A 27,872-nucleotide genomic window follows, 5' to 3' on the forward strand; every position below is an offset into this window, starting at 1 on the left:
AACACTGGTAACTCATTTACTTTCAGCATATAGGAGTTCAGAAAAATTTGCAAATACCACTATACTAGTTGTTAATGTTATCTTAGTTGTATGTACCATGTCTTGAATTAGATCATAAGTTATTTAAAAACGGAAGACACATGTCTCAATTGCTTTGCATATTCCACCGTAATCCACTTTAGTTTTTGAATATTTTGTTTTTTGACTTTAGAACTTAAAAATAATTAGCTTAAAATAATCCTTAGAAATTTTGAAAAAGATATTCAGTCTTTTTTAAAAGATTGTATTATTTATTTTTAGATAGGGGAAGGGGAGAAAGAGAAGAAGAGAAACACCGGTACGTGAGAGAGACAACAATCAGTTGCCTCTTACATGCCCCCAACTGGGAGCCTGACCTGCAACCCAGGCATGTGCCCTGACTGGGGGTCAGACTGGCGACCTTTTGGTTTGCAGGCTGGTGCTCAATCCACTGAGCCACACCAGCCAAGGCAGAACTTTAATATAATAATAATATTACAAGTGGACATATGCCATTTTGCTTTTTCAGGACTACCATGGTTAAAAACTGATAATTCCCATTAAAGACAAAACTCAATAGTCTCGTTCAAAAATGTATGCTTTTTTAATGGTAACTTCATGTATAATTCTCTCCACATTTAACTAGAATTAGAAAGAATGTTGGGTGAAGATGGCAGCATAGGTAAACACGGCTCACCTCCTCGGGTACCACATCGAAATTACAACTAACCTATAGAACAACCACCACTCAGAACCATCAGAAATCGAGTTGAATAGGAAGTCTGACAACTACGGAATTAAAGGAAGCACATCCATCCAGACTGGTGGTAGGGACACAGAACAGGCTCGTCCCATGTCTGTGTGAAGTGGATAAAAATCCAGGAGGGAATCTCAGGAACGAAACGTTGCAGCCCCACACCAGGGGTTCCAGTGCCAGAAGATAAGCCCCCATAATTTCTCACTGTGAAAAGCAGTGGAGATTGAGTAAGTAGAAGAAAATCCTGGAGCCCCAAGCAGTTCCTCTTAAAGAACCCACACACGGACTCACCCACTCAGACTCACTCCCTCTGAGCTCCAGCACCAGATTAGCAGCTTGAAAGGGACCAGTTGGCACATGGGGAGAATCAGAAGTATCTGGCATCAAGATGAACAGAGGCCACTGTCCCTTTTCTGAACCCTCCCCCCACAGAGCCATAGAGCTAGTAGGCAGGTGCCATATCTGAGACTCCATCACCCTGACTGACACTGTTTGCCCTGCCCTGCCCCCCTGGGGCTCTGTCCCACCCAACTTAGCTCATGCTAAGCAACTTCCTAAAGCCAATCAAATAAGCAACAGCCAGGCTCAGTGAGCCCTTAGCCCCTTTACCTCTTGCTAAGTGGCCTCAGGCAGGGCACTGGCAGCAGCCAGCCTAGATTTACAGCGTGGCTTCACCTGGAAATCTCCAAGTCCAGCACAATTAGCAGCCATCTCAGATTGCTCTACAGCTTAGGCAGAGTGGACCTGGGCAACACACAGGTGGGGACAAACCTTGGCCTGTACCACTCAGGAAACCCCAGGGCCTTCACACCCAGTGGACAGCTACAGAGCATATCAGAGCATTATTACCCTGTCCCTGATCCCCCATGGAGGGTGGAGGTTGGTGGTCAGTGGTCACAGCTAATCCTTCCACTGACTGGCCTGGGTAAATCCCTCCCATTGATCTGCCAACAGTGATCATGGCTCAACTACAAGAGTAGGGTATACTTGGCCCACATGAAGGGCACACCTTGAGTACACAAGTTTGGGGACAGGGGAGGCTGTGCCACTGGACCCTACAGGACACCTACTACATTGGGCCACACTACCAAGACAAGGAGTCATAGCAGCTCTACCTAATACATAGAAACAAACACAGGGAAGCTGCCAAAATGAAGAGACAAAGAAACATGGCCCAAATAAAAGACAAGGTCAAAACTCCAGCAAAAGAACTAAGCAAAATGGAAATAAGCAACTTACCGATGCAGAGTTCAGAACACTGGTTAAAAGGATGCTCAAAGAAATTAGTGAGGACCTCAATAGTGTAAAAAAATACCCAGTCAGAAATGAAAGATGTACAAATTGAAATAAAGAAAAAATCACAGGGAAATGACAGTAAAGTGAATTAAGCCGAGGATCAAATCAATTATTTTAAATATAAGAAGCCTTTGGGACAACATCAAATGGTCCAACATTCACATCACAGGGGTGCCAGAAGGAGAAGAGAAAGAGCAAGAAATTGGAAATCTTTTCAAAAAAATAACGAAAGGAAACTTCCCTAATTTGGTGAAGAAAATATACATGTAAGTCCAGGAAGCAGAGAGAGTCTGAAACAAGGTGGATGCAAAGAGGCCCACTCCCAGACACATCATAATTAAAATGCAAACATTAAAGATAAAGAGATAATTTTAAAAGCAGCAAGAGAAAAGAAGCTAGTTACCTACTGGGGAGTTCCCATAAGACTATCAGCTGATATCTCAAAAGAAATCTTGCAGGCTAGAAGGGACTAGCAAGAAACATTCAGTCATGAAAGCAGGGACATACAGCCAAGATTGCTGTACCCAGCAAAGCTATCATTTTGAATGGAAGGGCAAAAAAAGAGCTTCCCAGACAAGGAAAAACTAAAGGAGCTCATCATCACCAAACCTCATTATACAAAATGTTAAATGGGACTTATTTAAGAAAAAGAAAATCAAAACTATGAACAATAAGGTGGAAATAAGTACATATCTATCAACAATCAAATCTAAAACACAAACTAAGCAAACAAGAAGACAAAGAACCATGGATACAGAAAACCTTTTGATGGTTGCCGGGGCGGGGGGGGGGGTGTAGGGGAATGAGTGAAAAGGTGAAGGGATTAAAAAGTACAAATAGGTAGTTACAGAATAGTCATGGGGATGGGGATGTAAAGTACAGTAGAACCTACATGTGACCCATGGACATGAACAAGGGTGGGGGGATTACCTGAGGACTGGGGTGTGCTGAGTGGAGGGGGGCAAAGGTAGAAAAATTGGGACAATTGTAACAGCATAATCAATAAAAGATAATTTTTTAAAACAATGATGGATAGCGTTTACTTCAGTTTTATGTCTACAAATTATCCTTTTCACATTGGTTCCCACAAAATACTGTTAAGTTGACCAAGTATTTAAACAAATGCTTAAATACACCCTTAGCAGTTTCAATGTAAAAGATACCCTCTCCTTCAGCCATCAGTAAGGTATTTACCTGACCCATGTATGTCACAGCATCGAATCCACTACAGATTGACTTCACATTTTCCAACTAAGGTAGTGATTTTCAACTGGTGTGCAGCAAGTGACATCCTGGTGTGCCACAAGGATTCTGAAAACATGTAATACCTGACAATTTAGTCAGAGGCACTGATGTATTTTCTCTCAAACTGTCAAATAAAACCACAACAAAACACACATACACACAACAACAGCCAATACACAACAGCTGTCCAGTGTAGATTAATCAAAATCAGACCTATTTCGTTTGTCAGATAGGCAAAAAGTATGGGGTTTCGGTTTGTCTTTTTTTTTTTTAGTGTTCTGCAGAATTTTAGTAATTAGTTTATATGTACCATGAGATTTAAAAAAAAGTTGAAAATCGCTGAAGTAAGATGCTAATAGGGTAAACTGATCCAGGCCAATGTACCAAAGATATTTTAACTGGAGCCCTTGAGAGAAAATTCTAGTAACAATTACAGTTATCTATATTGCCTGCTATGTCCCAGCCAGGTTAAATTCTTACAACAACTCTGCAAAAGTAGATATTGTCTCCATTTTTCAGGTAAGAGACTGAAGGTCAGCCCTGGTTGGTGTGGCTCAGTGGATTCAGTGCCAGCCTATGAACCAAAAGGTCACTGGTTCAATTCCAAGTGCAGGGCACATGCCTGGGTTGCAGCCAGGTTCCCCAGTGCAGGGCTCAAGAGAGACAACCACACATTGATGTTTCTCTTCCTCCCTCTCCATCTCTCTAAAAATAAATAAATAAATAAAATTTTTAAAAAAGAGAGATTAAAGGTCAGAGAACTTAAATGTCTTGCTGATGTCTTTGGGCTTATTTTTTCCCCATCCAACATTGTTACTTTTAACGACAGCACACAGGGGTAGGCAAAAGTAGGCTTGCAGTTGTAATACAAATAAAGAATACAATAAATGATACAAAAATAAACTGTTTTTCATACTCACAACTGTAAACTTACTTCTGCCCACCCCTGTATACTCTCTGTAGTGATATATCTTTAAATGTGCATCAGTGACACCCCAGCCATCACCTGCAAAAAAGCTGGCTTATTTAACTTTTTGAAGATAAGGCATTGTAATAAATAACATTAAAAACCTCTACCAGGTTCTAGGCAACTTTGAGTCTCAATCAGGAAAAGGGAATCAGTATATAGTACAAACTCCATTTGAACATCATTTCTGCCCTACCTTTACCCCTTCCCAATCTACCCACATATTTTAGCAGATTCGACCAACAGTGGATCAAAAAAATTTTTCAATTGCTGAATATTCCAGAAAGCAAAACTTGCATTTGCCACATGCGTAAGCACTGTTGATTTTGTATCAATTATTGAAGAAGTGGTGTACAGGCACACCCTGCTGTAGCCCATATGCAAATATTGCCCCATTTTATATGAGAGACATGAGCATTCCCAGATATTTGTATCCTTGAGGGTCCTGGAACATAGACACTGAAGGATGACTGCATGTCAATTAACTTGGAGGGAGTTTGAATGATAGACTATAGTCAAGATTTTCCTGTAAATTTATCTCATTCCCCAGTCCTAAACATTTAATTTCCACTGTCAATGGACTCATAATATGCACATATGGGACAATAGATCCTGTTTTATTTTTTAGAACTGCAACATAATAAATATATTATTGTACTTCAATAAAAATAAGTAATCTTTTTTTGAAGATTTTATTCATTTCTCTTTAGAAGGGAAGGGAAGGAGAAAGGGAGAGAAACATCAATGTATGGTTGCCTTTCATGTGTACCCCACTGGGACCTGGCCTGCAACCCAGGCATGTGCCCTGATTAGGAATTGAATCGCAACCCTGTGGTTCGCAGGCCCACCCTCAATCCACTGAGCTACACCAGCCAGGGCAAGTAATTATCTTTTATCATAGTTGATTCAATACCTCAAGTTTTTTGCAACATAGAGAATTTCATTGGCAGGCTACATTCCTATCTAATAGAATTTTAAATATATGTCTGCTGGTTTTAAGCAATATTTCAATGAAATAGTAGTTCAGTATGTATTTACAATAACCAAGATATGAAAGCAACACAAATGGCTGTCAAGAAATGAGTGGATTAAAAAACTGTGGTACATATATAAAATGGAATACTCCTCAGCCATAACAATTCATGAAATCTTACTGTTTGTGATAACATGGATGAATCTAGAGGATATTTTGCTAAGTGAAGTAAGTCAGACAGAAAAAGACAAATACCATATGATCTCACTTATAAGTGGATTCTAAAGAGCAAAATAAATGGGCAAGCAAAACAGAAACAGTCACAGACACAGAGAAGAGATTGGTGTTTGCCAGAGAGGAGGGGGGATTGAGAAGCTATGTGAAAAAAGTGAAGGGATTAAGAAGCAAAATTGGTAGTCACAAAGTAGTCACAGGGATGTGAAGTTCACAACAGGGAATACAGCCACTAACACTGTAGTAACTAAATATACTAAAGCACTTAAAAAAAAGAGCTTTCCTCCTATAAATCCTCTGAGTTCTATAAATTAGTAAAGTTGTAGCTCTGTTTCTTTTTCTAAATAGGATTGTTCACGAAGACTTGTCCTCTCCCAGAGGAAGAGCGATCCCATGTGGTTCCTGACTCCGCTCGGGCGGTAACTGTTCAGAGGAAGGGACACGCTCTGAACACGAGTCTAAATAACGCAGCTTAAACTTTACCGCGGAGGGTCTTTTGGAGTAAACTGTTTTCACTAGGAATTGGCCCTCTGCGTGCTGAGGTCCTCTCCCAGGGGCAAGTGTGGACACGTGTGCTAGTGTGGCAGGGTTGAGCCCCATTATCATGCTTACTTCTTAACAACTTTGACTGCATTCCTTCCAGGGTTTTCTTCATAGCTGGATATGTCCATGGGCATATTTTAAAAATTTAACACTTTTCATCGGAGAGCAACTGAAAGCCTCAAATGCTTCCTGCCACAGACTGTAAATCTCACAAGACTGTGTAACACTGCAGAACACACTGGAGAATTAAAGCTCTCTGGAGGGGCAATTACCTCAGCTCTGCTCAATGCTTAGCGGTATTGAATATGGTCAATAATTCAACAGCATTCACCTATGGCTTCTGAATCCTTACATACAGCAAAAGAAAAGGATTCAAAGTGACGTTGGCAATTCCCAAAATGGTACGCTTAGTAGCATCGCAATGAATTGTATCATTCCCCATTCTCTTCTCCTTCATCTCCCTCTCTCACTCTCCCTCCCTCCCTCCCCCCTTTTCATTTTGAGAGCAGAGTCTACGCATTCTCTTTATACAACTTCTCTAATACATGCTTCAAAATGGCAGTCACTTGGTAAATGTTTAATTAAATGTAACTTGAAGAGTATATTGTAAAATTTTAATTAATTTTTGCCTTTCCATTTCATCTAGGTCCTCTTTTTATACATCAAGTGACAGATACTTTGATCCAGACTGTATTTGTCCCAAAGCATCTAAACAACCCAACTCCAGGAACTTGGCCTTTGGTCACAAGGCGCAAGTATTGAATCTGTGCTATGTGAGCCACATGGGTGGAATGAAGGCAGATATTTGAGTGAGAGACAAGAAAAATGTCAGAGTTATCAGTTATGGGGAAGAAGAACATGCATGAAACCTTTAATTCAGGATATATTCTTGTTCCTGCCAAAAATAAGAGTGCCGAAAGTATTTTGCACAAGTCTTGTTTCAGAAAGATTTTACTCAATGTAACAGCATGGCACGAATCTTTGTAAGTATTGCATTGTACGTATCACACGCAATCTCAAAAACCTTTCAGTATGATCCTTTGCAGAGAAGGAAAAGATAAGCAAGAGATAAAGGAAGGTAAGAGCCACCGACAGGAGCTGATCTCTCCTGGCTCTTGTGCACCTCTGCTTTCCATCAGTCCTGACACTGTTGGTCGGTCTCACACGTTCACACGGAGGAAGGCTGCCACCTGCTCTTTATCACCTCTGTCACCCTCTCGCCTATTCTGCTGCTCTTATTACTTCTCATATGAATTAACTCAACAGCCAAACATCTGATGCCTATGTTCCAGGTTAGATTTCATTCCTCTCCCTCCTCATTCTCACTTTTGCCAAAAGTTTTAAGTTCACAAAATGAAAATCTAATTACTGTCACACATACACACACACACACACGTGTGCCCATTACACAATAGTAGGATGACCCTTTCAGGATTCTGGGTCAAATACTTAGTCCTTAGCACTACGTACAGGACTCCTCGTGACATAGCCACTTCGAGACTATTTCTTTTGCTTTAGCTGCTGCCACATCTCACCTTCGGCCAGTCCTTCGGGACTACCTGTGATGCATGCAAAACCTCCCTGCCCTTGCAGGGATCCTTCTAACAGGAATGTGGTACCCCTTCTTTCTCTTCTTGGCTCTGCCATTTATCCTTCCAGAAATAGCTTTCTCTGATGTTCTGCCTATAACCACCCCAAATGCCCTATATGTCACTCTCTCAGTACACCTATTACACTGTGCTGTGCTGTGCTTTGCTGCAGAGCTAGAAAGTTGAGCTCTAAGCCAGAGTGGGCTGGTCAAGAGCTGGCCAAAGCACCGATTAAGAACAGTGCCTGTACTAACAGTGCCAACCTTGAAAGCACCCTGAACAGTACTGTACTTTTGTTTTAAAGAAAAGCACGACATTAGGTATAAAGTATGATTACAAAGGCTTTACGTATTTGGAAGTCAAAACTTCCATTTTCAATTGTTAACAGGAAGTTACTGATTCTGACCATCATAACATTTCAAAACTGCTGATACTGAAAATGTGTAATGATAGGCAACACACTATAGAGGCTTACTAAATGCTTGTTGAGTGATGAAATGGATAAAATGAGCAGAGTAAGGTAAAACCCCAAGAAACCTCAGAAATTTCAAGGGTAAGGAACACTTTAATAGACTGGATGAACAACCCCCCAACCCAGTGAAGAGTAATTGTATGAAATCAAAGACATCCAGGGAATGTAAACATTATCTCACTAAACATGCTTATAGTATACTTAGCTAGTATTTATTTCTTTCTCTGAATCACCAATGCCAACTGAGAAATAAGCAAGGTCCCAAAGTGCGCAATTACAGGGTCCATTTAACACGGAACATACTCACCTACTGTAACGCAGAGGGATAAATGTCTAAACATCAACTCACAGTCAGTGAGAAATACAAAAACTCCTATTCTAGTGATGTGACTGGTCATTTATTGATTTTTTAAAGGAAATGGCAGGTAACACATAGGTCCCCAAATAAATCAGAATGGCATTACATCAGAAATCCAGATTGAAGTATGCATATCATAGTCTGTTTTTGAATATATAAAATAAATTTTATTTATTTATCTTTAAAGGGGAAGGGAAGGAGAGAGGGAAAGAAATATCAATGTATAGTTGCCTGTTGTGTGCCCCCTGCTGGGAACTGGCCTGCAACCCAGGCATGTGGCCTGACTGGGAATGGAACTGTGATCCCTTGGTTCACAGGCCCACACTCAATCCACTGAGCTACACCAGCCAGGGCCATAGTCTGCTTTTTATTAGTGTTACTTTAAGGCATACCTTTTTGTCTTCCCCATTTGGTTTTGGATCCCCTAATGGCAGGGACTTATAATTTCACCCTACCACCCAGACTGGAACAAGCAATCCACATGTCACTGTTTTAGAGATTGAATGGCAGACGCTCACTTTGGAAATAAGCAGAAAACTAATGTGTTAACTAGGCACTTCCTCTGTTTGCACCTCTCCCTTTTTGAAGAATGTAAGGCTTAAGAAATGTCTATCAAACAAAAATAATAAAAGCTGATCACAACTCTCACTTCAAACCACTAGGCTGAAAATGCTACATTCAGTTTGGGGTATCAATTGTACCTTCCAATAAAAAAAAGTTTCATTCTAAAAGATGCAATAAATTTCAATTCTAGGATTAGCCATTTACTTATAGTATTTCACCTGGTATTTTGCCTAGCATATGAAATGTGTGATTAAATATATTTACTTTTACCAATATCCAATTAGTTCTAAACAAGTAGCTATAAAACTGTGAAGGTATACTTTATGAAAGATTGCCTTAAGTGGAGAATTACAGAAGTCCACCTAAAAAATGTATTATTCAAATGAAGAAGAAATTCATTTTAGAACCAATTTATCAATGCCCTACAAAATCACTTTACTGCAATATTTTTTACTTGTGTAGTCAGGAAGACAGGAAGGAGACTAAAAAGCAGCTCATCGATACAGTTATATCAAAGAAAATATTATTATAATTATAATCCCATTGCTTTGTTTGATAGAGCAGATATTCAAAGGTGTACTGTATTGCTTGTCTGTAAAAAGAAGGAAATGTTAAAAGCCTTAGACATGACTAGAGAGAGAGCTGGGCCTGATGAATAGGGGTCAACAGTCAGCAAAAGAGTAAGGCCCTGAATGTCTCTGATATTTTATCTTTTTAAAATAAGAGATTGGGATTAATATCTGATATTAAAGTCCTCTCAGATATTTCCAGAATCATATCTACACCCTGGGAGCCTGACTCGAGTACTGGTACTGGCTTCCCGGTGAAAACAGAGTTCTCATTCAAAACTGTAAATTGGAAGTGTTTTCTTTTTCACCATAATCTTCATAAAATAGAGGTTGGTGTCTCTGGTGACAGAGGAAATAAAAGTATTGACAAATGCTAGTGTATTTTCTTGAGATGTTGAAATTTCTCTCAAAAAAGGGAGAAATTATAATTTTTTTTTAAAAAGACAAAACTCGAATGTACTACAAGGAAATCAAAATTCAAGGGAGAAGCTGCTCAAAGCAGCTCAGAGCTTCTCCCCATAAATAGCGACTCTTGCCTTCTGGAGACGACACTGGGCTCACGGCTACAACCCGGCCTGCATTCGCCCATCAGAGGCCACAGGACCTGAGCTCCTGAGAGAGACACATGTAGGGATGATCGATGCTTCTGCTACAGGCTGTAGAGATGAGATGGCTGTGTGTATAGCTGACAAGACCGATTGATGAGGGAGCAGGTGTCCTGCAGGGTGACAGATGCACTTCTGAGACCTGTCAACCACGGCAATCTCTACCTACCACCTCTGATTCATGTCTGAACATGTGATACTGCTGGAAGAGACACAGAAACCATGTGTAAGTGTTATGGATTCTTGGACACAAAAGGGAAAGGTGTAAGAGAGCTATGGCTTTAAAGTTCTCCTTCCAAAAGAAATTTGTATTTTTGCCAGAGTGGAACAAAGACATTGAACACTTCATGACTGACATTTGTAAATGGTTAAAAAGACTCTTAGAGAATTATAGACTTGTAAGACAGCCATACACAACTGAAAACGAATATTGGTAGGCTAAAAGTTTAAAAATAAGTCAATAAACAACCAATTGGTTCAAAAGAGAGGAATGTTTAAAAAAGAACACATCCACTCCATAGGTTGCTATGAACCATTAAAAAAGACAAATACAAGGACGACTTAGCCACAAGAGAAACGAAGTGGAAAAGAGAAGACGTGCGTGAAGAAATGACTGGGCGTGAACAGATGCTGCACTAAGATGGAGTGAAATAATGTATGGCAAATATCCGTCCCAATTCCCGGGATGAGGAGGGCATTCTACAAATTTAAAATTAGACAAATCTTAAATTGAACTTAAAGACGTCATTAGAATGATGACTGCTTGTTTTATTTATGTTTTGTTTGTTTGTCTGGGGCTACTCATAGAAGGCATCACAGAAATTAAAGAGAGAATCTGTGTGCACTGAGATCTGGAGATTAGCAGTGGGAAAGTGCCAGAGAAAATAAGGTACAAAATCGACCTTAGGGAAGGGGACATGAGAAACACACAGAGCACATCGCCATGTGCCCGGAGCCTGGGAACATGAAGGAGAAGGTAATTTGGAAGTGGATAAAATAATACGTGTGATAACTGCTGTGGGAGTGCAGGTGATAAATGAAAAGGTGATTTTAATAAAAGGCAGTAAATTATCAACCTGTGTATCTCTCAGGCTCATTGGAAGGAGAATACAGCATAGAGTAAAGCACTAAAGGAAATGGCTTGCTTCAAAGATACAAAACTGTTGGGAAATCACAGGAAGGCATTTTTGGTTTACATCATTAATATGCACATTTTGGAGGGACCCAGCAACTCTCAGGTAGAGGCTGCCAGACAGCACCAGGTGAAGATAAAAGGAAACAAGAGAAGGGACAGGGTAGCAGTCGCACCCTGTGGGAACCAGGTGGTGGGAGCTAACGGATGGGATCACCACCTGGGATACCAGTGGCGCCATTGAAGAGGAACTCAAAGGCAGCTTCTATTACTCGGTAAGTTTCAGTCAGTAAAAGCAACATATCTGCTGTTAAACTTTCAAAAATTCTCCCAAACACCAAGAGAAAGGTCACTTTATGCAGGCAATTGCCAACAGGGAGAATACTTGTGATGGACTGAATTATGTCCCCCAAGAAGCAAGGAGAGGGGTCAGAGTACATTCAGAGGGGGAACATTTTACAGTTATGTACACTGAGTGATGCTTGACAGTTCACCAGACTAGTAGGCAAGAGCTTGTTGATAAATACAGATGACAGAATCCTTAGAATGAAGCAAGCATGTTTCCTTAGAATTTCTCATACCAAAGAGGGAACCCTGAAGACGGGCATGCATGCCCTCTAATGCTCAGAGGGATGCTTTGAAAGGCTTCTGGAGAAGGTGAGTTACATTCCAAAGGGCAATGAATTCGGCCTTACTGAAGCTCGACCCAAGTCTCAGCTCTATTCTTCCTTATTCCACGGCTCTGGAAGAAGCTCCTAAATCTTCAGTTTTCTCGTTTGTAAAACAGTGATAATACCGTCTGCCTCTCAGGCCTGTGAGGTACACTGTGCCACCTCAGAGTCCACAGAGACCACTGCAAAAGGAGCACTTGTCACTGTTCATCGTAATGCACGTCAACACTGGGAGTGTTCGGAGTGTGAAACTCTGAACTACGTAATCACGAATGTGTACAATGAGGAGGGAGAAGCACGGGGTGGGGTCTAAACAAGGTGATGACGTGTTACAAGAAAACAATAAAAAATGAACCTGAGTGCAATTAGAGGGGGAAAATATGAGTACAGAACTCATTAGTGCTTGTAAGAAATGGCTAAAGACATTTGTAGGCAAAGAAGAGCAAGGAAACTGCAGGTACACTCTAAAGCCAATGATGAAGCAAGAAAATAGAAAACTAACTTTAATTTTCTTCTGCTCTCTGTAAAGGACCAAGGTCTTCAAACAGGAAAATGTAAAATAAAGGCCAACATAAAGGAAATGAGTCGAAGAGAGATAAACCAGTTGAAGTTTCTTCCCGGAAGGTAGAGAGGACTGTGCTGTACAAGTCTCCAAATCAAAGGGGATGACTGGGAGGCATGGGGGTGGGGGAGGACAGGCACAAGACGCCCTTCCGCCTCTCCGCTCTGGATGCACCGTTCCTTCGTCCACTGAGGATCCTCTGTCCAAAGGATTTCACACAGTGGCCTATCAAACTGTGTTATATATAAGTAAACAGGAGGTAGAGAAGGGAAGAGAGAGATGGCAAGAAACAGTAACAGTAAGTTGGCCATGATAATATGCATCCTAATGGATTATGACAGACGGAAATGAAGTACTTGACCTAAGTAAATGAAATGTGATAAGACAAACACAAAACCAAATAAAGTTTTAAAAACAGCAAAAATAAGTGGTCTTCTAAATAAAAACAACTTGTTCATTATTAAACTAATTCACAGTACTGATCCAATTTATCTAGCCTCTTTTTTGTGTGTGTTTCAACTGAAAAAAACCCATTGGTGTGCTCTTTCCACATTTACCAAACAACCTCTCTGCCCCAGGCACTGAGCTAAGTGCTGCAGACAATGTCATAGCCTTTCAAACATTTGTACAGGTTTATAAAGGAGGCATCTTTTCCTCACCCAGTTTTTCACTCTCCATCAGGGCAGGAACAGCCGAACACTCCAGGTGCTATGGAATTTCTGCTAGGAGAATGGTGGGAGTTGGGGTGGTCTGATCCAGCGAGAGACCCCATAGAGGAAGGAGGTTAGGGTTAGGCAAGCTCTGTGTAGGAGCTTTCCAAGTGGATTTAGAAATCAGTGACTGAGGGCAATTCAGGTGAAGGACACGACTGATGCAAAGGCCAGATGATAGAGGCTAGAGGACATGGGGTTGGGGGTGGGACAGCACGGGTGACAAAGCAGTGAAGACAGACACACATGGGAAGACCAGCAAATCCAGAGTAGGAAGGTATTTTGTTTGCTGTGCTAATGTCTGCACTTAATGTTGACAACACCTAACAATGAAATGTCTGCATGGTAAGACTTGTGTTCTCTTTTGATACAAACCTACAAATGGATTACATCCACGCATTATAGAAAACATACCTAAAAGTACAATACTATGTGTAGTATTTAAAATAGTGTATGATATGGAATCAAAGGCACGGGAACCCCAGGAAGTGGTGAGGGAGGAAGGGGACAGCTGCCTCTCCAGTTGTTATCAGCCAAATCAGTCCTGGCAATCACTAAGATGACAGATGCCACAGCCAGGTCATCCTCACAACCAGAAAAATGAAAGAGGAAAATGATAACGGATGGCTCACTTTTGCTAACTAAGAACAACAGAGAACTGCCAGCGTCTTCTCTAGAGAATGGTTCAGTGATTAATGATACTACATACATTCTTTTCATGCTAATCTATTTCATGTTGCAATTATATAGCAACTGAGAAAGAAACCATTCCCTAGGCAAGCACAAAGCAAGGCTTTCAAGAAATGAATGTGGTCACTTACAAGGCCACACCAACGAGTGACTGGCTCAGGTTTATATGCCAATCATGGCATACTATTATAATCACAATTTTATTTGTAGTACCTACAATTCTACAGCATACTTTAATTAGCCTACATTTTTTATTTCTCTAGTAGATGTGTTTGCCTATAAAATATTTTATCATGTTCCATTTTGTGATTAGGTCCCATAGGATGCTGTGATTTTAAGAAACTGAAATGTTATCTTCAGTGTTTGCTCTTTGCTTTCTTAAATGGATTCTAGTCCTTTCACCAAATTACCTCTCTCTTTTATCTGTTTTAGGAAAGGTTACAAGTGTTACGATACTTGAGGTTGTGTTGTAACGTTTCACAGGCATGTGAAGTTTTCTTCACAGGATTATAACACAGCCTCTGTGGTAAAGTACAACAGTTCGAATAAGCACAGCAATCACACGTGCAACAGCACAAAAGAGCCTAATTGAGCAGCTTTATAACCTTGCACAGAATTCCCTCACCACCACTTTAGATAGAATTGCTTTTATTTTAGCAATGTTCTTTTAATTAAGCCCCAAACATCTGAAACATGGCAAATGCAAATATGTATTATAAATCCTTAATCATGGGGATCACTAAGCATCCATGCAACTTTTTGCCTTGGAGGTAGATTCCTTTTGTTCAAAGTTGGCCAAAATTCAGGGACAGAGTGAACTACGTGGAAAATGTTAAGCTTTGTTCATAACGCCCTTTTCTTGGCACCAGTCCCCCACTGTCTCCCAGAGTTAAAGCAGCCTTCAACTTCTCCAGTGATTTTAAAGCCAAGATCTCTCCTGTCATTTTCTGCTTCCATTGCCATGTTCAGATGTTCAGATGTTCTCAGGGAGACGAGCCCCCTGGAAATTAAGAGAAATTGAGTTAGGTGTTAGGGACGCTGAGGTTTTTGTCATACACTAGAAAATAAAGCACTTTGGGACCCAAACAGGCAACACTGTCCCTCTGTTGAGGATGAGTTTAAACTGGATCCCAAAAGGCCTCTTGCTATTTTTTAATACAGGGTACTGTTTTAAAACCATACAGAAGATTACTCTGGTATGCTGGCACACGTAACAACTGTGTTCTACATCCTGCCACTACTCAGTTCAAGATGTGCCCCCTTGGCGAATGTCTTCACCAGTGCAGACCACCCCCCAATTTCCACCACTGCACCGTCCAACACAAGCGTGCCCTGCGGAGCGTGCACACTCACAGGGACAATTTCATTTCAGCAGCTCATTCTCCTTACAGACCACTATCAATTTAGTTCCTCCTTCTTGGTTATTTGCTGACCAACATATTTGAAAGGACAAACATGTTAATAACTTTTAAAACTAAAGATAAGTCTTGAAGATCTAAAGATACATTCGATTTTTAGAGCAAAGCTATTAGCCAAGAGGGAATTTTCATTTTCTCAAGTTTTTTAAGAAATCTCACCATTGGGTCTGGGATAGCAATGGTAATTGGTTTATATTGGCAGGAGAACATGGGGCTCTCAGCTGTGGGCCACAGGTTCAAGTGTCTGTTCAATGTCATCCAGGCGTCTACCGATGCCAGGGCTTGGGCCCAATACCTCTCACTCAAAGGACATTTAAAAATATTTCTGAATAGGTTATAACTGCAGAGTAAACCAAGTAACAAAAGTACAGGTTATAGTTTGTCTTAAATGATACAATAAATGTAATTTGGGAAGGCAGGAGACTTTATGTATTTACATGCTCTCACCAAACTAACACCTGCCATGACGTCACTTGTGATTATCATAATTGCCGGTGGGGAAAAAAGTGGTTACAGAAACAAATATGTCTTTTACAATTTAGAAGTATATAATATCTTATTCTACAGCACTGCTAAGTAATAAAGAGGTACTTAATTTTCAAAACAAAAAAGTAATTAGAGCTTCAGGCCAACTGATACATGTCATACCATTTTTTTCCTTTGTGATCTAAAAACCTTAGAGGTAAATTTCATCACTTCTCTATTAAATACTTACGGCATTAAAATTTTTATAGTTACTAATTTTAAACTACTTAAGATGTCAAATGTTTCTAGGCTTCACTCACTTTTCCAATTATTACATTGGAATGACTCATTAACTGTAACATAAACAGGCTCATTTTTACCTCCTGTTATGCTATTGCTCCAGCTTTATTACCAGAGTACCACTTTTCCATGAACCATGATGAAAATTCATTGGGAGAAAAAATTACACATGCTCTTCCTCTTCCAAACACCAATTTTCCTCAGGAGAACTGAAGCAATGATGACAATGTGTCACGCATTTCACATGGGCATTCTTTCCCATTACATAATGCCCCAGTGTCAGGCACCACACACATGAATACCTGGGCAAAAGACATTCTGGAAAAAGCTTTATCCCCCAAAAGCCAACTGGGAAACAAACACACCCTCACGTGGGCAGTAACGTGTCAGATTTGGTCCTTACCAACACAGAGTTGCCAGGACCCTGGAGAGACGTGCACTGAGAAGGATCTAAAATCCTAGATTGTAAACTGGGAATGATAACTCTAGAAGTCAAACAAATATGTACATGCCAGAACCACACTGCCAGACAACTACAGCCTTAGCACTCACTGAAAAATCTAAACGTTGAAATCTCACACATGAAAGTTTCCCCCCAAAAGTAAGAGGATAACCCTATGGTCAATGATATCTTTGTTATTCTGAAATGCAATTTATGGTAACAGAGTTATGAGTAAACTATCATTTCTTAAGAAAATGTAAACCTTTAAAACTTTTTTTAAAAACTCAAAGCCTTCAAATTACAATATTAACCCTCAGGGTAAATTATTTCTTTCAATACACTCAGTTAATTGAGGTTTTTTGAGATTTTTATAGTCTATTTTTATGAGTCTTTTCATGAGTCTATTTTTCCTTTAAGAAGGACTCTTCAGTGGTAGTCACAAGGTTTCTTAAAGCATCACATTTTTTTTAGTTTGGGGCCTTTATTTCTCTTTCTGAAATTTTTTTAAGTGACCAAACTAACGTTAACAGTTGATGCTACAATACAAGACCTGTTTTTAAAGATGCATTTGCTGAAGAGTATGTTTGGAAGTTTCTAACTGAAATACCAAGCAGCTACCCATATGCTCCAGGAGAACTCACCCGCCCACCACCACCACCACCAACACAGGCCGTTTCATGTCCCCAACGAAGTTACTTCATGAAACAGCTCCTACTGGAAGCACGTGTTCAGCGATGGACTCACCCTTCCCTATCACACTAGTTCACTTGGACAGTTGCGATGATTCTAGATAAATACTAAGCAAATTATCAATGCTACAATTTCTGAATCAATAAAAATAAAAGGAAAAAAAAGCTAAGCAATCATTGAAACACCAGGCCACTGGAAAAAACCTGGTCCAAGCCTGCATTATTTGAGATTTCACCGGAAATATTCCCCTACCAATCCAAATATGCATACTTGGGATTTATGTAACAAGTTGGATAAATCCTTATTATTCTTCCCACTGGTTTCAGGGCTAAGCCGCTCCATAAACCCCTAATCACTGAGGAGATAAAAAAGATTTTTAGGAAGGACAGGGAAGGACTGCTTAGATAACCTCACTGGCAACCGAAAAGTCATTAATTGACAATATCAAGACTCCAATATTGACCTATCCAAGATAAAAGGGATAAACATAGCATCAAACTGTGAGAAACCGTATTTGTAAAGCAAGACTGATACTCTGTTATACAAACAAAATTAGAACCATGTAATGTGAACATTACCATCTCTTATCTATTCAGAATGAACAGTCTTGAATCCAGCACAATTCTTTCCGACAGTCAAAGGAAGTTGCATTTCAGTAAACTCCATGAGACTGCCCTAGGCTGTCTCTGAGTTGGAAATCTGTCTTTTTTAAGATATAAATCTGTACTGAAGATGAGATGTTATAAACAATATTATTAAAAGTAAATTATTTTGACATTTGGCCATTTGGGGTGAAGACATGCTATAATGGAATTTCAAGGAATTTTGTAAATATTATATCCCACTATAGTTTTTAACTTAAACTTTTCAAAAACATTGTAGTAAAGAGTGTAATGTAAATAAAATGAGGCTGATCTTCAGTTCTTACACATGAAAAATAAATACAATTCCAAACAGATAAGTCATTTACATAAAAAAATTAATTATTTTGGCATGAGTAGGTGAAAGGCACCTGCTTAATTACTATGAATTCTCAGTGGGCAGTGCATAAATGAAAATCCAGTTTCAAGTCACTCTAGAAAGTGTGCCAACTTCAGAATTCTCAGGAATCTTCTATGAAAAAGTCAGGGAGACCAGTACACTCTCCCAGTAAGGCCATTTCCCTCTGACAACTGGAGTTTCCAGACACAAGTTTCTGACAAGCACAGGGTAGAATATTTCATACTCACAAAAACACAAAATATCAACAGAATTCTTAGTCAAAATGTCTAAGATACAATTACTTATAAAGTTTATTGAACTTCTTATACTAATGGGATTACTTGAGATTGAAAGTGCCCTTTTAGCAGCCAAAACTGCTGAAACTTTACAAATAGTTATAAATAATTCATACTCACTGAAATAAGATCTCTGAACAATAAAGTCTGTGAGAGGAAGTTTATGAAGATGGTACTAACTGGGAGGTTTCTTCTGGTGTACAGTTCCTGGCAACAGCAGTGACTACCTCCTGTTCCAGAACTCTGTAAGTGTGCCTTTGTGTGCTAATAATCACAACCAAATTTTATCAGAGTATCTGTGCTTCGTCATTTTATTTGTGTATTACTTAAATCAAGTGTCAACACTTTTTTCTATAAAGGACCGATCAGTTAGTAAACAATAGGCCCTGGCTGGAGTGGTTCAGTGGATTGAGTGCTAGCCTGTGAACTGAAGGGTCACCAGTTCGATTCCCACTCAGGGCACATGCCCAGTTGAGGGCCAGGTGTCCAGTTGGGGGCATGTGAGAAGCAGCCAATTGATGTATCTCTCATATGTCAATGCTCCTGTCCCTCTCTTTCTCCCTCTCTTCTGCTCTCTCTAAAAGTAAATAAAATCTTTTTTTAAAAAAAGAACATTATGTAGGTCCTTATATAACAAGAGAAAAATCAATTTGGGGGGAAATTTTATTGAAAAAATTCAAAGTATAATAATAACTGAGTATGAATTTTTGCCATATAGGTCTACTAATGAGAAGAATGAATGAGTGAAATTTGAATTTTACATAATTATTTACAATAAAGAATTCTCCTTCTGGCTCTTTTCAAACATGTAAAAATGTAAAAACTATTCTTTCCTCACAGGCTGTACAACACAGGCAGTGGGCCAGATCCGTCCAAGGGCCACATGTCACCCCGCCTTGGGGCTAAATATTACATTATCTTTGCACAACTGATGTTCTATTAATTCGTTTTCACTTGAGAGGTAAATTAATTCAATCTTGATCTACAAATTGGCTCCCATTAAGGAATTGTATATGTGATACAAATTCCAAAATTAACTTAGAAGATGTTAAATGTTCATTACTTAGAGTAAGCACTACATACCGTGTGAAAGTCGTATATTTGACCCCATGTCAGCTAGGAGCTGTGTTATTCCCACAGTGGCAGGCTGCTCCTATGAAAAGCGATTTAGGGCGCATGCTATCAGAAGCAGGAAGAATGCAACAAATTGAAGGACATCAGTACTGCTGTTAGAAAAGTGAGTCAACATGCATGCCCCTCATGTGTAATGGCCAGCTACTGAGGCATTGCATCATACAGTTGTATTTTAGCAGCACTTCACTATTATAGCCATTTTTGCTATGGACAGAAATTTGGGGGAGAAGGAGGAAAGAAGCAACTTCCAAAAAGGACTACAAGGTTGAGTTTTCATAATCTGAGAATCTGTCAGTTGCATTCAGGTTACATTACAGCATCCCCAGGAGTAACCCCTGGGCTCAAGTAATCACCTTCACCTGCTGCTGGTTTTAACATATTCTTTAGGGCTTCTTTCAGGGTATCAGATACAGACTTTATTTTGTTTAGAGAAGCAAGAACACAGGGAGCAGTTACCTTGTAAGTCATTCATAAGCTACTAGGTGAACAGTTAATATTCTCAGAGTAAGGCTCAGTATACTTGAGGCCAAAGAACCTCCGTCACATAATCTGCAAGAGTAAAAAGGAAAGCAAAACTCTTCATTGCCTAAGTACTTATACCTGTTCCTTTTTCTGGGATGAGTCAACCACACCCCAACAACATTTTAAGGGTCAGAAAGAAAATTTGGGTGCATTAGAGTGATTATCAAATAAAGAGATGACTTCCTTCTCAGGGCATGTCTCTTAGCAGCAAGTGAAGACACGACACCTGTGCGACATCTCAAAGACCAAGCCCTTTCACAGGAATCTGGCTCTAAGTTTGCATGGAAGGGGCACCTTGCTGTAATAACAAACTCATCTTGACCAAAACAAAGAGGAAAGACCTGGGCTGGTTCGCTGCTTTCGTAATGTCAACAGGGCGCTTGTAGACAAAGAATGTGGTGCATACAACATATTTTATCTTTCGACAGATAAGGAGTAAGCAAAGACACCAAAAGTGTGTGAGCACGTGGGTCTGGTGGTTTACACACATTTACACATACACATATACATGAATATGTACAGGGTGGGGCAAAAGTAGGTTTACAGTTGTGTGTATGGAAAATAACACAAAATTAATAAATATTACAAGAATAAAGTCTGTTTTGTGTACTCACAACTGTAAACCAACTTTTACCCACCACTGTATACACACGTGAACACATATGTGTGCACAGAATCCTTCTAATGTAGAGTTTCCCTGTTGATTAAGTAGATCACCTAACCTCCAAATGCAGTGCCTGGCCCCTGGGCTGTGTCCGCTGCTCGGAGTCCTGCCCCAAGAAAGCCTTCCCACTGCAGCCACGGGCTGCCTCAGGGGGTGACAGACGTGCCCCTGGTGAATCTGATGTACATACGGGGAGGGGATCTTTTCACCCGAAAAACTGACCTTTAATGTCCCTCATTTATATTCAGTTCTCCCTGCTTTACCATTGGTACTCAAGACCAATTCATGTTTTACTGTAAAGTCTCGCCCAAATAGCTGTTGGAGTCACTGTGCGACACTTTAAAGTGCCCGCATGGGTGATGGTCGCCGGTCCGTGCACGGAACCCCCATCTGCTGGTGAACACACGCACTCGTTCTTCCAAAAAGGACAGAGCGCATGAAGTGCCTCAGTCATGAGCAGACTTGGCTCCCTCCCTTCCAAAAAACAAAACTCACTAAGTATAGAAACTAAAATAAAAACTGGGAAATATTTTTTCTTTTATACACATTGCTGCAAATCATACTATCAAAGTAACATCAACAAGAGATTACTAAATGCAACTTTAATGATCTGAAGTCACTTAACTGCATTTTGACGCTCTAAAAACTGTCCATTCAACATACAGTAACCAAGAGCTCCAACTTCCTTATCGAAACACTCCTAATAATTTGAAATTATTCAGGTTCCTCGAGTTTATCAAATGCTTGGAAAGGTCTAAAAGCACTTCCTTGAACAAACCGGGATTGACAGAACACAGAGCCAGGACTGAAATTTTAAGCATTAGAGGCAGACTCGGCCAGAGTTAAGCACTGATGAAAACCTGCTCCCCTCAGATTTCAGCACCTCGTCTTTCCTGTACTGGGAAGACACACTTCAAAAGAAAGCTTTTCAATGTCGGTCTGCCTTTTACTAGACTTCAAGAAAACAAACGAATATAAACAACTAGTCGTGAAACCAATCCCACCAGTATGTTTCAAACCCAAATACGGGCAGTGTGTGGAAAAGACACGGCTCTGCTAGGCCAGACGTCAGCTCTGCTTTTTTTCAGGGAAGGGTGCTTCCAGGCATGTGCATTACATTGAAAGAGTGACCTCTAGTGCCTTCCTTTTTGGTTGAACTTCAGTGGTTGGAGGATGAATTATTTATGCCTTTTCTACAAAACTTTGTGTGTGTGCGTGTGTTGTGATTGTCGGACTGACGCAGAGGGGGTCACGTGCTGCCATTACAGCATTCCACGGCTTTCACTTGGTAAAAATATGCATGTTTTACTGACTCACAGGATTCTTATTCACCCAAATTAACACTGACTCTGAAACACAGGGCAGCATTCAAGTGAAGTTCTCTCCTTTCGGAACAACAGACACATCACGTCACTAAATGAGCCAATACCAAATGCAAACACAAAATCACAGTAGCCATGCAGTGTAAATGGACATTTGGCTGGTACCAGTAAGGTCACTTATAATGTTCTTCCCATATCAGAGCACTTCAGTGTACTCAAGGGATGTGCCACAGCAAATGCCTCACTGCTGGCTTATTTGTAACCTACCCCCAATGGAAACCTGGTTACATGACAGCAACATAGATTCCTAAATAGGCCTCATACCCCTTTCTTGAAAAGCAAGTGAGCTTTTCCTTTAAAATCTGTGAAAGAAATAAAAAGTTGTATTTTCAGAGCTTGTTTATCATCCATCAAAGAGGGGAAAATTCCCCCATTTAGACATTTTAAGCCAAATATAACTTTGAAAACTTTTTCTATCTCTAATAAAAAGCGGATATAGGGAGTTCTGCCAAATTACTTTGAATATTTAAAATCTTTATAAATCTCCCCTGAATCAATTAACTCAGACTCAGAATATTCAATCACAAATTTATAAAGTTCAAAATTCAATCACTAAAGAATAATATCTTTGAAAAATCAGCAGACCGTTTTTCCTTTAGCAAAAGGGAGGAATCAAGTCCCCTCTTTCCAGCGTGCTTAAGTCTCGTTCTTTTAGCAGTGAGGGCACAGTTCTTAACGTTGAGGTTCACCTCCACCAATTCTGCCCCTGAATTCTGCAGTACGTTTCAGTTATGAGCCTGGCAACGTTTTAAAGATGTAGCCAGCTATCAGTCTGCCAAATTGCCCACTTCAGGAATCTAAGCTAATGCAGCATAATGTAAAGTCTGCCAGTTGTTTTCTTATTAGACATAATTCAAAAAATTCAGAAATTCTAAAAAAGGAAGAAATGAAGACATTTGCAGGCTACTCCCTGGTTAAGACGCTAATTTAATGTTTTACTAGAACTTGAGCTTTCTCAATGAATATTCAAAGACAGAAGGATAAGATTCTGCTCACAGACAAAAAGAGAAATGACACTTTGCATGTTTTGACCAGACTAAGAGAAAAGACAGGTGTAAACCCAGTCATATTTGCAGAAGGTTTAAATGATGCTTCATTTAGAGCTGTATTTCAGTTGCTGCAGTTTCAGTTGCAAATAATAATCATCAAAACAACAGAATTAAAGTTTTGCAGACAGCCCCCCCGCAAGTGTATATCATCTGCTGTATACTTACAGGAATTCCCAGCTATGACCCTGCTCCAGTTTTGAGCAGATAACAGAAGTAGCATCTTGAGGACAGCTCCGGTGACAGACCCCATGTTCACATTTATTGGGCTTCCCCAAAATGTCTTGAGTGGCTCTCCGACCGCTCTAACCCTGTTCTCAGCCCCTCTCCCAGCTCTGTCTGCAGCACCTCTGGGTCTCTCAGCCTCACTCCCTCCTTCCCTCTTTTCTCCAGTCCTTCTCCCTCTCCCTCTCCCTCTACTCTCTCTACTGTCTCTCTCTTTCTCTCTCTCTCTCTTTCTCTCACTCAGGCGCGCGCGAACACACACACCACAGCCCTGACTTCTCTCTAAAAAGCATACAGCATCTTTCCTAACAAGCATCCACACCGCCGAGGCCACGCCCACTCCTCGCAGCAGCGGTCCCACAAATTGACAGCAGCATCCCTCCTCCAAATTCACAGCAGCGCTCAGAGCTACACCCTGAGCTGCTGATGAAAGCTGGACCTGGAGGTTGGCCTGCTGCTCCTGGGCCTCCTCGGGGCTCCCTTCCCTCTCCTCCATTCTCCAATAATCCTTAACCCCTTTCTCCCCTCTAGAGATGTGGGTCGGGGGAGGGGGGAGGTGGCAGAGCCTCCCAATTTTCCGGAGGTCTTGCCTTTGGCAGAGCCAGTCAACTTATTGAGCTAATTGCTGAATATCCAGGAGGGCATCCAGGTAAAATCGCATTATGTTTCAAAACAAAAGCATGAAAAAAGGCAGAAATAACTAAGCAGCATTGGTACATTGTAGCTAAAACTGTCCTCAGGGAAAATACTTGCTGTTGTTTCTGTTTGTATGAAACTAACCTCTTTAGCAATGGTGCCAAGATTTTATTATGAAAATTCCTCACATAAAAACAGACATTCCTATTTGGCAGATATTTTAAATCATCTGGTAATAGTCTGCTAGAAATTAACATTTCTTATTTCAGTGCATCAGGAGTACAAATCCACAAATTAAATGCTATGGATACATTTATTCTGATTAATGCCTTATGTTCTGAATTCACAGTTGCATTCTACAATCAAATTATTTAATAACAATTCCCAAAAGGCCCAAAATGAAAAATGATGGGATACTGAAGAAAGGAAACCACACACACAAACACATATTCGCGCCCGACCTAAACAATATATGGTTGTAATTCAAATGATCTAACGGAGAAAAGCTGAATTCAGAAGACCAAGGACTACAAAAAATTACTCTTCTAATGGCTGCTCCAGAGTTACTGCTATTTCTTGAATAGAATATTAAAATATTTAAATATGGGAGTTCATATCACATTACGGTAAGTGTATCACATGGTGTCAGCGGGGATAACTAATCTCTTTAAAATAAATGTCAAGATGTTTAACTGAAAATGTGCCAGATTTTATAAGAGTAGAAATACTAGAGTTCTCCAACACCTCTTGGTGGTTGCAAATGAGAGGAAACATAAGCCTTCAAGCAGCAGCAGCAGCAGCAGCCTTGCTGTGGAATGAATGAAATAAAGAGGAAAATGACAAAAGCATCCTCCTGTATAACCATAAGAGCTAAACTAACGTGTTTAGCTCTTCCCGACAAAGCAGAAGAGATATTTTTGCTTTTCTGATTTTACAGATGAATAAACAGGGAAAGAGAATTTAATGACTAAAGGAAGTCACAGAGTTAGTAATGCCAACTCCAGTTTTATGGCTCCCACCCTAAGACCTTCTCCCCAGGTCACAGCACACCCACTCCCGGACCCCCATCCACAGCATAGAAAACCTGAGGCCGTGGGGAAAACACCAGCAGTGGGGAAGAGGGGTCCTCCTTGAGTGTTTACTGTGTATCCCTAGGCCCATATCCTTGATTTGGTTATTTACAAACATAATATGTTAATCAAAAATAGACATAAACTGATGATTTCTATTAATTATTGAAAGGGATTACATTTTATTGAACACATACTATATACCACTTGCTATCTAATTAAATTACGGTAATCCTTGAGGGAAATGCCATTGTGCCTATTTAACAGACAAAGAAACTAAATCCCAGTGAAGTGCAACGGGATCTCTGAAGCGCCACAGTGAGGAGGAGAGAGCTGGCTTGGCAATCTGTCCTGCAAAGCTCTAAAACCATCACTTAAACTGACTCCACACTGAGGGACAGGGTCTCAGGCTCTCTGCAAGAAAAAAGCTTTCCTCCTGGTAAACCGTCATACTTAATTATTCCCATAAAACAAATTAGAGAAAAAATTAAAGAATCAGTACACATATCAAAAATGAAAAAGAACTGAACCTTTCATGCCAACAACAACTTCTTTAGGACAAAGTGTAAATTATCACAGCAGCCATTCATATGGGTTTTTCCGTATCAGTGGCTATCGTGATACAATGGGTTGGAGGCTGGCACTGAAAAGAAGACCTGAGCATTTGGGGCCATGGCAACATCTGTCCCTGCCTGATGGCCACAGAGGGCAGAGAGCTGATGGACAGTGGGAAGCAATGGGAAGAGCCTAGACATTGTAAATAGAAGTCTAGATATAAATTCAGCTCTCACCGTGGTTCTGAGACATAGTTACTCTGGTCTTTGGTTTCCTTTTCTTAGGAAGATAAGATAAAGGGACTTCCGCCAAGATGGAGGCATAGGTGGAAACACTGTGCCTTCTCCCACAACCAAGTTTGAATACAACAAAGGTTTGGACAACAAAGACACAGCCACAAAACAGAAAATTGAATTATACAGAAGTCCAACAACTACTAACCCTTCAACCAGGACAGTAAGAGGGGCGGAGCCAGCAGCGGAGCAGGGTCTGGCAGGAAAGATCCTCAGACCTAGGCACGCAAGTGGCCCGGACCCAGTCAGGATGCGGGGCAGACTGACCGCGGTCGCACATTCGTGCACAGTGTGACAGACCACTCAGGCCCCAGGGGGCGAGAGCTGATGGCCGTGGCACACTCATGTGCTGTGGGACGAACCACACAGGCCCCGGTGACGGTGACAGCTGCTGCACCTGTCGGGGCCACGGCAGGAGATGGCAGATGGGACGCCATTGCTCCTCATTGACCCCGCCCCCACATACAGCATCACAACCCAGCGACTGAGTTGCCCTGCTCTGGTGAAGACCTAGGGCTCCAATCCTGCTACATAACAGGCACAAACAGCCCAAAAGATGGCACAAGAAGAACTCAAAGTCCCAGAGCGGATAACTCTAAGTGACCAACAGATTGCCAGCCTCTCAGAAGCACAATTCAAGACACTGTTTATCAGGATGCTCACAGAACTGGTTGATTTTAGTCACAAATTAGAGGAACGTATGAAGGCTAAACTAATTGAAATGAAGGGAGATGTCCAGGAAACCAATAGCAATGGAAAGGAAACTGGGACTCAAATCAATGGAGTGGACCAGAAGGAAGAACAAAACATCCGACCAGAAAGGAATGAAGAAATGAGAATTCAAAAAAATGAGGAGAGGCTTAGGAACCTACAGGACATCTTTAAACATTCCAACATCCGGATTATAGGGGTACCAGAAGGGGGATAGAAACAGCCACGAGTGGAAAACTTACTTGAACAAATAATAAAGGAGAACTTCCCCAGTCTGGCAAAGGAAATAGACTTCCAGGAAATCCAGGAAGCTCAGAGAGTCCCAAAGAACTTGGACCCAAGAAGGAACACACCAAGGCACATCATAATTACATTACCCAAGACTAAAATGAAGGAGAGAATCCTAAAAGCAGCAAGAGATAAGGGGACAGTCACCTACAAAGGAGCTCCCATCAGACTGTCAGCAGATTTCTCAAAAGAGACCTTCCAGGCAAGAAGGGGCTCGAAAGAAGTATTCCAAGCCATAAAAGGCAAGGACCTAGATCCAAGATTGCTCTATCCAGCAAAGCTTTCATTTAGAATGGAAGGACAGATAAAGTGCTTCTCAGATAAGGTCAAGTTCAAAGAGTTCATCATCACCAAGCCCTTATTATATGAAATGTTAAAGGGACTTATCTAAGAAAAAGAAGATAAAAAATACAAACAGTGAAAGAACAGCAAACTCACAGTTATTAACAAACACACCTAAAACAAAAGCAAACCTAGAGGACAGCTAGATCAGGAGTGGAACCATAGAAATGAAGAACACATGGAGGGTTAGCAACAGGGGAGTGGGAGGGGAAGAAGGGGGGAGAAGGTACAGAAAATAGCATAGAGGGTAGGTAGAAAATAGATAGGGGGGAGGGCAAGAATAGTGGGGGAAATATAGAATCTAAAGAACTTGAGACACGTGGTTATAAACTAAGGGGGGGGATGGTGGGGGAGGGAGTGTGCGGGTGGGGGGGAATGAAGGGGGGAATAGAACAACTGTAATGGTATAATCAATAAAATATATTAAAAAATAAGATAATAATAACTAAAAAGCCAC

The 27,872-nt window shown here is 40.6% G+C and overlaps 1 protein-coding gene across 1 annotated transcript in view; it reads right to left on the bottom strand.

Annotated features, from left to right (window-relative positions):
* The window catches only part of CNTNAP4 (contactin associated protein family member 4), a 252,791-nt gene extending 229,115 nt beyond the window's left edge, over nt 1-23,676 (bottom strand). The window contains exon 1 of the mRNA XM_037063587.1: nt 23,464-23,676. Within this exon, the coding sequence (XP_036919482.1) occupies nt 23,464-23,548 (85 nt within the window). The 5' untranslated portion in view covers nt 23,549-23,676. The remainder of the gene's footprint in view (nt 1-23,463) is intronic.
* Nucleotides 23,677-27,872: the final 4,196 nt, after the last annotated feature.

The sequence above is a fragment of the Sturnira hondurensis genome, unplaced genomic scaffold (assembly GCF_014824575.4).
Source record: "Sturnira hondurensis isolate 20B ecotype Veracruz unplaced genomic scaffold, ASM1482457v3 Scaffold0014745, whole genome shotgun sequence".
Taxonomy (NCBI): domain Eukaryota; kingdom Metazoa; phylum Chordata; class Mammalia; order Chiroptera; family Phyllostomidae; genus Sturnira; species Sturnira hondurensis.